The sequence below is a fragment of the Mesoplodon bidens genome (genome assembly GCF_964165515.1).
Source record: "Mesoplodon bidens genome assembly, chromosome: X".
Taxonomy (NCBI): domain Eukaryota; kingdom Metazoa; phylum Chordata; class Mammalia; order Artiodactyla; family Ziphiidae; genus Mesoplodon; species Mesoplodon bidens.
Genome location: NC_138163.1, coordinates 54,195,708 through 54,205,498, shown reverse-complemented (window position 1 = coordinate 54,205,498; position 9,791 = coordinate 54,195,708). Strand labels below are relative to the sequence as shown.

General features: G+C 50.8%; 1 protein-coding gene and 1 long non-coding RNA gene across 3 annotated transcripts; both read left to right on the top strand.

The window, feature by feature from the left end:
* The first annotated feature begins 446 nt into the window (after positions 1-446).
* LOC308608351 lies at positions 447-1,345 on the top strand. The gene is made up of 3 exons (XR_014014151.1): positions 447-529; positions 810-900; positions 1,250-1,345. It is a non-coding gene; the product is annotated as an uncharacterized lncRNA (long non-coding RNA).
* A 49-nt stretch (positions 1,346-1,394) lies between these two features.
* ARMCX4 (armadillo repeat containing X-linked 4) lies at positions 1,395-8,672 on the top strand (the record flags this gene model as incomplete). 2 transcript variants are annotated; one of them, XM_081221313.1, is made up of 2 exons in its annotated part: positions 1,395-5,606; positions 5,733-8,672. In XM_081221313.1, the coding sequence occupies 2 exons, from the start codon at positions 1,395-1,397 to the stop codon at positions 8,367-8,369; spliced, it is 6,849 nt and encodes a 2,282-aa protein (XP_081077439.1). In that variant the 3' UTR covers positions 8,370-8,672. The 2 variants fall into 2 exon arrangements, with proteins under 2 accessions (XP_081077439.1, XP_081077438.1); XM_081221312.1 differs by having other exon boundaries at positions 1,395-8,672.
* Between the last annotated feature and the right edge of the window lie 1,119 nt (positions 8,673-9,791).

The following is a 9,791-nucleotide window of genomic DNA, read 5'->3' as shown; positions in this document are numbered from 1 at the left end:
TCCCTTTTTTCTCTGTTTTTTTCCTAGGTCTTCCCATAGGGCGACAGTAGGGCTGTTTACCACTGAAAACAAGGGAAATTGGGAGACTGGCCTGGGACAATGGAGGTTGGTGTGAAGATGGGCAGTGCCTGGGGGTAACAAGAGAGGGTGGGCATATGAGGTGGCTGAGACTTGAGATGGTCTCAGTGGAGGGTTCTTCTGCCTCTCCTACACTCTGCCAGATTTCCACAGTGTTGCTACCCCCCTACTGATTTCAGTGCAGGAAATAGTAGAAATATTGGGGTAAGTGTGGGCTGGAGTGTGACGGAGAGAAGACTTGAAAGGATGGATCATATTAGCAAACTGGACATGGGCTCTCACAAGGCAGGGACTGGAGTCAGGGATCAAGGTGCTTGTTTGTTCTGTGAAGGAGCCAGTCTCTACTATCTGTTTGTTTACTTGTCCACAGGTTGGTCTACAGGTCTGAAAAGCTTGAGATCACTGGAAGCAAAGAAACAAGAAGGAAATTATCCCTGATCAGTATAGACTGGTAAGAGGATGGGGACTGGCTGGGTAGACATCTAAGATGGGTTGCTGGAGACCAGTGTCTATCCAGTAGGGCCAGTGTCCAGTCTGGAGGATCCTCAGTCTCTCCTTTTTCCAGTCACTTTTCCCACCATCTCTTCACTTACCCCACACCTTCACCTTTATTTGGGCACAGGGAGTGGGGCTAATTGAAGGGGATAGAGAGGTAGTTTGCTAATAATATATCTGTCACAACAAGAGCAAAATCATCACTTCCGCCTGTCCATCTATGTGTCTGTCTCTAGGTCCACAGATCTCATGAGTTCATAGATCTACTTTTGCGTATATCTCCAATCAAGAGAAGGAAAGAGGAGGGAACTTCCTTGATCATTACAGGTTGGTATGAGGGTGGGGACCTGTGGGAGTGGTGACCAGAGTAGGTCCAGTAAAAATCGAAGTCTGGGGGCTTCCCCGTCTTTACCATTCATAGTCAGCCTTACCACTATCCTTTCCACTGTTCATTTGGTATAAGGAAATGTGTACGGAAGTACCTTGGGGGAAATTGCTGGGCACTGGGGAAGATGGAGAGGAGATAAAAATAAAAGGGATGGAGAGAGAATTTGCTAATCATCCTCTTCTTCCACCAAGCACATCTTTTTTACACTTTCCTGTCCTTCTGTATCTATCTGTGTGATGCACAGAATTAGAAGAGAAATTTTAGTGCATTTCCTTCCTCCACTTCTAGGTCCACCTCCAGTGGCAACTGTAGTGGCCTTTGAGTGGCTGAAGACCAACACCCTCACAGGCCTATGCGCAGACCTACTACCCACTTTTTGCAGCCTGATTGAGCCCCTCTGTACCTTGTTCGTGTCTTCAGCAAGGGTGATTACATGGGTCGTGTTCAGGAAGTGGGCTGGGTGACTGCAGGACTGATGATCTGGGCTGGTGCTTGCTACTGCATTTACAAATTAACCAAGGGAAGAGCCCAGAGTGTGAGGAGACTTGCCAGAAATGGGTCCAGAGTCAAGATGGAGACTGTGGTTGGGATACAGAACCAGACCTTGGCGATGTGTGAAGCCATGGTTGGGACAGAGATTGAGACTAGACCCAAGCCCAAGACTGGAGCAGAAACTGGAGCAGGAGGTGGGGCTGGGGCTGAAGTAGAGGCTAAGACCACTGCTACAGCCAGAATCAAAGCCAACTCTCAAGCCAAGGCCATGGCTGAGGCAGAGACAGAGACCCAATCTGAGGCCAAAACAGTGGCTGGAACAGTGGTCATAACAGAGGCAGTGATTCTGACTGAAGCCAAAGCCAGTGAAGTGGCCATGAAAGAAGCAGTGACCCAAACTGACTCTGAGTCTGGGAGACTAGTCAAGAAAGAGGCAGTGACCCAGACCAAGGCTAAAGCTTGGGCACTTGGTGCTAGGGCAGAGACCAAGAAAGAAGCAATGACCCAGACCAAAGCAGAAACTCGTATATTGGCTGAAAAAGAGACAGAAATGAACAGAGTGATGGTGACACAGAATGAGGCCTTGGCAGTAATCAGGGAAGAGGCCAAGATGGGTACCATAAACAAGATTGGAAGTGTGGCTGAGACCAAGTTGAGAGCCCTGGAAGAGACTGTGAGTGTGGCCAAGACTCAGTCTGAGTCCAGGTCTGGTACCTCAGTTGATGCTAAGGGAAATCATAACACCAAGTCCAAGGCAGAAGCTGGAGCAGACATGAAGTCCTGTGCACTGTCTCAGGCTGTGGCCAAGATCCAGGTTGACGACATGCTTGGTACTGGGGTTGAGGCGAAGGGGAAGTGCAAATCCGCGTCTCAGGCAGGGTCTGTGGCAGATATGAGGGCTTCTGCTCAGCCTCAGATTGTAGCCAAGACTGAGGCCGTGCCTGGGGCAATGGTTGATGCTGGGGTTAATACCAATGCCATGTGTGAGGCAGGGGTGGGGGCAGGTACAAGTGCTTCTACACAATCTCAGACTGTGACCAAGAAACAGACTGAGACAATGTCTGGTGCCAGGGTTGATGATAGGGGAAATAACAATGTCACATCTAGGGCAATGACTGGAGCTGACACGAGGGCTGCCGCTCAGCCTCAAGCTGTAGCCAGTGCTCAGGCTGAGGCTAGGCCTGATGCCACGCCTGATGCCAGGGGTAAGGGTAGAGGCAATTCCAATGCCGTATCTAAGGTGGGGGTTGGGACAGACACTGAGTCCTATACACAGCCTCAGCCTAAGGCCAATGTCCAGGCTGATGCCTTGCCTGATGGCAGGATTAAGGCTCAGGGCAATGCCAACACCAAGTCTAAAGAAGAGGCTGGGACAGACACAAAGGCACAGTCTCAGACTTCCACTAAGAGCCAGGCTGAGGCTCTACCTAGTACCAGAGGAAAAGCTAGGGGCAAAGCCAAAGGCAAGTGTAAGGCAGGGGTCGGAGCAGACATGAAAACCTGTGCACAGCCTCACGCTGGGGTCAAGGCCCAAGCTGATGTTTTCCCTGATTCCAGGATTGATGGCAGGGGCGATCCTGATACCATTTCTGGGGCAGGGGCTAAGGCAGAACTGAGGGCCTGTGGTCAGCCTCAGGAAATGGCCAGTTCCCAGGGCGAGGCCTTGCCTGGTGCCAAGAAGAAGGTCCAGGACAATCCCAATGCTGTGTCTAAGTCAGGGGCTGGGCCACATGCAAAGAGCTCTGCACAGCCCCAGGCTATGGCCAATACCCAGGGGGAAGCCTTGCCTGGTGTCAAGAATAAAGTCCGGGGCAATCCCAATGCTTTGTCTAAGGCAGGTACTGGGCCAGATACAAAGGGCTCTGCCCAGCCTGAAACAGATACAACAAGCTCTGCTCAGCCCCAGGCTGTGGCCAATTCTCAGGGTGAGGCCTTGTGTGGTACTAAGAATAAGGTCCGGGGCAATCCCAATGCTGTGTCTAAAGCAGGGACGGGACCAGATACAAAGAATTCTGCCCAGCCCCAAGCTGTGGCCAATTCCCAAGGTGAGACTTTGCCTGGTGTCAAGATTAAAGTCAGGGGCATTCCCAATGCTGTGTCTAAGGTGGGGGCTGGGCCAGATACAAAGGACTCTGCCCAGGCTCAAACGGATACAACAGGCTCTGCTCAGCCCCAGGCTGTGGCCAATTCCTGGGGTGAAGCCTTGCCTGCTACTAAGAATAAGGTCCGGGGCAATCCCAATGCTGTGTCTAAAGCAGGGGCTGGGCCAGATACAATGTGTTCTGCCCAGCTTCAAACAGATACAGCAAACACTGTCCAGCCCCAAGCAGTGGCCAATTCTCAGGGTGAGGTCTTGCCTGGTGCCAAGAATAAGGTCAGGGGTAATCCCAGTGATGTGTCTAAGGTAGGGTCTGGGCCAGATACAGTGGGCTCTGTTCAGCCCCAAGCTGAGTCTAATTCCCAAGGTGAGGCTTTACCTGGTGCCAGAAATAAGGTCCAGGGCAATCCCAAAGCTGTGTCTAAGGTAGGGTCTGGGCCAGATACAAAGGGCTCTGCCCAGCCCCAGGCTGCAGCCAATTCCCAGGTTGAGACCTTATATGGTACTAAGAATAAGGTCCGGGGCAATCCCAATGCTGTGTCTAAGGTAGGGTCTAAGACAGATACGAAGGGCTCTGCTCAGCCCCAGGCTGCAGCCAGTTCCCTGGGTGAGGCCTTGTGTGGTACTAAGAATAAGGTCCGGGGCAATCCCAGTGCTGTGCCTAAGGCAGGGGCTGGGCCAGATACAGCAGACTCTGCCCAGCCTCAGACAGATACAACAGGCTCTACTCAGCCCCAGGCTCTGGCCAGTTCCCAGGGCGACACCTTGCTTGGTGCCAGGAGTAAGGTCAAGGGCAATCCCAATGCTGTGTCTAAAGCACGGACTGGACCAGGTACAACAGGCTCTGCCCCACCCCAGGCTGTGGCCAATTCCCAGTGTGAGGCCTTGCTTGGTGCCAGGAGTAAGGTTAGGGGCAATCATGTTGCTGAGTCTAAGGTAGAGGCTGGAGCATGTACGATGGGCTCTGGCCAGCGTCAGTCTGTAGCCCATTCCCAGAGTAAGACCTTGTCTGGGGCAAAGGACAAGGCTGTGCGTAAGTCTGAGGCAGAAGCCACAGGAGATGCCTCTGTAAAGCCAAAGGCTAAGGCCACGCCCACTTCTGAGAGTGAGGGTGCAGTAGGCTCTCAGGCCTGCAAAAAGTCTCAGCCTAAGGTCCATGACTACTACTGGAATGGGATTGGTGTTGAGGACTGGATTGCTTCTGAGCGATGGATCAAATTTAGGTTTCAGGCTAGGGATGGATACTGGGAGAATAGCATGTCCTGGGCTGATGAGGAGAATGAAGCCAATGTTGAATCCTGGAGTGCGGCTAGGGGTGAGAATGAAGTTGGTGTTCAATCCTGGGCTGGAGCTGGGGACCAGGCCAGTGGAGGGCTCTGGGCTGGGAGTCATGCCAGTGAACAGTCCTGGGCTGCAGGCCAGGCCAGTGGGGGTTACTGGGTAGAGGCTGGGGACAAGGCTGTTGGAGGATCCTGGACTGTGGCTGAGAACCAGGCCAGTGGGGCTTCTTGGGCTGGCACTGGGAACCAGGCTGTTGTGGTGCCCTGGACTGGGGCTCAGGCCAGTGAGAGTTCCTGGGCTGGGGGCCAGGCCAGTGGGGTATCCTGGACTGGGGGAGAGGCCATTGGAGTGTCCTGGACTGTGGTTGAGAACCAGGCCAATGGAGCATCCTGGGCTGGGGCTGAGGCACAGGCCAGTGGAAGGTCCCAGGATGGGGCTGGGATTCAGGCTAATGGAGGGTCCTGGGCTCAGGCTACAGCTGGGAATGTGGTTAACATTGGGTACTGGGCTGTGGCTGTGGACCAGGCTACTGGAGGGTCCTGGATTCTGACTAGTGATCTGTCTGGTGGTGCATCCTGGGTTGGGACTAGTGATTTGTCTGGTGGTGGATCCAAGCCTAGACTTGAGGATCAGACCAATGAAAATGTGTCCTGGGCTGGAGCTTGTCTGGGGCCTGAAAACCAGTCCAGTGGAAGGGCCTGGGCTGACACTGCGGACCAAACCAGTGGAGGGTCTGGGCTAGGGCTTGTGGATCAGTCCAGTGGTGGGTCCTGGGTTACGGCTGGAGAGCAGCCCAATAGAGGGTCTAGGCCAGGGCTTACAGACCAGTCCAGTGTTGGGTCCTGGGCTGGCACTGGGAACCAGGCCAGTGAAGGATTCTTGGTGGGGGCCGTGGATCAGGCCAGTGGGGGTTCTTGGACTGGGACTGGTGATCAGCCTGGTGGTGGGTCCAAGCCTGGATTTAAGGATCAGGTCAGTGAAGAAGGGTCTTTGGCTGGGGCTGGTAGCCAGGCTGGTGGAGGGACTAGGTCGGGGCCTGAGGACCAGTCCAGTGGAGGGTCTTGGGCTGACTCTGGGGACCAAGCCAGTGGAGGTTTCTTGGTTGGGGCTGTGGACCAGGCCAATGAAGGGTCCTGGGTTGGACCTGGGCATCAGGCTGGTGGTGAGACAAAGCCTAGATATGAGGATCAGGCCAAATCTGGAAGAGTGTCTTGGGCTGACAGTGGGGGCCAGGCTAGTGGAGGGTCTACACTGGGGCCCAGGGACCAGTCCGTTGGAGATTCCTGGGCTGGCATTGGGGACCAGGCCAGTGGAGGAACCAGGCCAGTGCTCAAGGATCAGTCCACTGGATGGTTCTATGCTTGCAGTGGGAGTCAGGCCAATACAGGAGGGTCCTGGGGTGGGGCTAGTGGCCAGGCCATTGGAGGGCCTGGGCTCGGGCCCATGAACCAGTCCAGTGCTGGGTCCTGGGCTGGTACTGGGAGTCAGGTCAGTGGAGGTTCTTGGGCTGGGGCTGGGGATCAGGCTGGTAGCTGTTCCAAACCTGGATTTGAGGATCAGGCCAGTGGAGGAGCGTTCTGGTCTGGTGCTCAGGACCAGGCCATTGGAGGGTCTAGTCCAGGGCTTGCAGACCAGCCCAGTGGTGGGTCCTGGGTTGGTACTGGGAGTCAGGCCAGTGGAAGGTCCTGGATTGTGGCTGGGGATCAAGCTGGTAGCTGTTCCAAACCTGGGTTTGAGGATCAGACCAGTGGAGGAGGCTCCTGGGCTGGCACTGGGGATCAAGCTTGTGGAAAATCCTGGGCTGGGTCTAAGCCTGGGAATGAGGCCAGTAGAGGATCTAGCCTGGGACCTGAAGAGCAGGCAAGTGGAGGGTCCTGGGCTAGGCCTGGAGACCAGACCAGTAGAAGGTCTCGGGTGAGTGCTGGGACAGAGGCCAATGAAGGATCCTGGTTTGGGGCTGGGAGTGAGGCTAGTACAGGGTCTTGGTTCTGGAGAGGGGAAGAAGCTGGTATTGTGTCTAGTCCTGGAGATAAAAATGAGGCCAATATTGAATCCAGCTCATTGGTTAGGGAAGAGGCTATCATTAGTTCTAGATTTGGGGCTGAGAACAAAAACAGTATTGGGTCCTGGATCAGATCTGATGAGGCTGCCTGTATGGATTCCTGTGTGGGGGCTGAGGCTGGGGCTGGGGTTGGGGCTGAGGTCAGGCAGGAGTCTTGGCTCTGGGATGGAGATGCAGCCACTACAGGGTCTAGGCTTGGGGTTGGAGAAGAGGCTGGCATGGGGTCCTGGTCTTTGCCTGGGGATGTAGATGAGGATGAGCTAAGTAGAGCATCCAGCCCTGATATTGAGGAGATAAGTTTAAGGTCCTTGTTTTGGGCTGAGAGTGAGAACAGTAATGCATTCAGATCTAAGCGTGAGAAAGATGTCAATTTTGAGCGTAGGGCTGGAGATAAGGCCAGCACCAAGGATAAGCTTGAAGCTGCTGGTGGAGTTGATGTAAAGTCTTGCTTCTGGGATGGTAATGAAAACAGAAGTGAGGAAAAATCTGCACCTAAGACTAAAGCCAAAAAGTCAGCTGAGTCAAGAGTCACATATCCATCTATGGTCCCTGGGGCAGGAATGGGGTCATGGGCGGGAGCCATGATCTGGACAGAAATGAAATTTCCGTACCAAAATGAATCCTGCTTCCCACCTGAAGATGAGCTCAGAAAGCAGATCAGGTCTGGGGAGAAAACTCAGCCTTGGGCCTGCCGCTGTAGACGTGAAACTAATATGGATCCACGAGAGCTTGAAAAACTCATTTGCATGATTGAGATGACTGAAGATCCTTCTATTCATGAAATAGCCAATAATGCTCTGTATAACAGCCGTGATTACCAATTCTCCCATGAAGTCATTCGTAATGCAGGAAGAATCTCAATTATTGAAGGCTTGCTCAATAATCCCTACCCCAGTGTTAGGCAGAAGGCTTTAAATGCACTGAATAACATCTCAGTGGCTGCTGAAAATCACAGGAAGGTTAAAACATACTTAAACCAAGTATGTGAAGACACCATCACCTATCCCTTGAATTCAAATGTGCAGCTGGCTGGATTGAGATTGATAAAGCACCTGACTATTATTAGTGAATATCAGCATATGGTTACAAATTACATTTCAGAATTTCTTCGTTTGTTAACTGTGGGAAGTGGAGAAACTAAAGACCATATTTTGGGAATGCTTTTAAATTTCTCTAAAAATCCATCTATGACAAAAGACTTGCTCATTGCCAATGCACCAGCATCACTGATTAATATCTTTAGCAAGAAAGAGACAAAGGAAAATATTCTTAATGCTCTTTCACTATTTGAAAATATAAATTACCATTTTAAAAGAAGAGCAAAAGTATTTACCCAGGACAAGTTCAGTAAAAATTCCCTTTATTTCATATTCCAACGACCTAAAGCATGTGCCAAGAAACTTCGAGTCTTAGCAGCAGAATACAATGACCCTGAGGTGAAAGAAAGAGTTGAGCTATTATTAAGTAAACTCTGATTAGTTGTAATTTTCCAAACAAATTTGAGTAATATTTTGGTTTTGCAGCCTGGAAGTAATGCACATTGTAAATTGCATTATAATTTCTAAAGTGATGTTGCTTATGATGGTCATTAGCTGGACCATTTTATGAACACCAAATGAATTCAATCTTGTACTGAAAATACATGTGTTGATTTTTACCTTGTCTGGATTGAGATATTTTTGGTATGCTTCATGAGCAGAAACTGAACTGATTCTTCATAAGTAAGGTAATCTTTGGTCCTTTGTGTGGACTTATGTTTATACATTTGAGACTTTATTTTTATGTCATCAATAAAGTTGTGTGTTTTAAGCATAAAAAAAGACACGTCTTTGTCCTTGAATCTGTGATCTATTTGGAAAGTCAAGAGGTATGGAAACAAAAAGATACTAACAAAACCCAAGAGCCTCTGATCATAGCCAGCTGTTTCCTATTAGTGCTTAAAGGCAGAAGAAACTTCTGCATGCAACAGTGTTCAGGGAAAGTTTTGCAGAGGATGGGGCACTTAAGTAAGCTGGGCATGAAAGACAGGATAAAAACAGGGCAGAAGGGCATTGGAGGAGGGAAGAGTGACGGGAAGAAAGGCATGGAGGTGGGAATTTTGCTCCACAGAGGAGACTGGCCTGCCTGGAGTACAAAGTGTGGGGAGGGGAGTGATGGAAAATACAGTCCAGCAGTTGGGTGAGTCCCATTCATGGAGGATCCCTGATTTTTAAATTGAGGGGTCTGTATATTCTACCCACCTCTGGGAGACACGAAAGCCTTTTGTGACCAGAGGAGTGACAAGATGAAAGGAACATTATGAGACTGACTTGTGTGCAGAATGGCTCAGAGTTGGGGTGGGGACAGGAGTGGCCACTGGAGATTGGAACACCACTTAGGAAGTTACCACCATAGTTCAGGCATAGTTGCCAAAGGCGTGAAATTTCACTGGTGGCAATGGGAGTGGCAAGGGGAGGAAGGAAGTGAGAGATGCTTTGAATGAAGAAGTGCTGGAACCTATCCTGGGGACATACAGAGAGGGACAATTTTATTGTAGGGTCCTGAGGGCATTTGATAGGAAAACATCCTTTTTCTTGTCCAACTCTTGTCTCTATGGGAGTGAATATGTTAGTGATTATTTTGGAATTATGAAAAAATATAATAGAAGAAAGAGTACTTTTTAGAGCTTCTATCAGATTTCTTTTACAAGATTGGTTGGGGCAGGGTCTTTATGGAACCATTGAGAGGACTGTTGGCATCCATACTGGAGAAGATCCACCTCTCTTCCAACCTAGAGTATGGTGAGGGTGTGGGTGGAGGGACACCTTCAAACTGTACTGGTGGGAGCATACTTGGTACAAGATCCATTTGGATACATGTTTTAGAAGCTTTCAAGATGTGCACGCTCTTTGACCCAG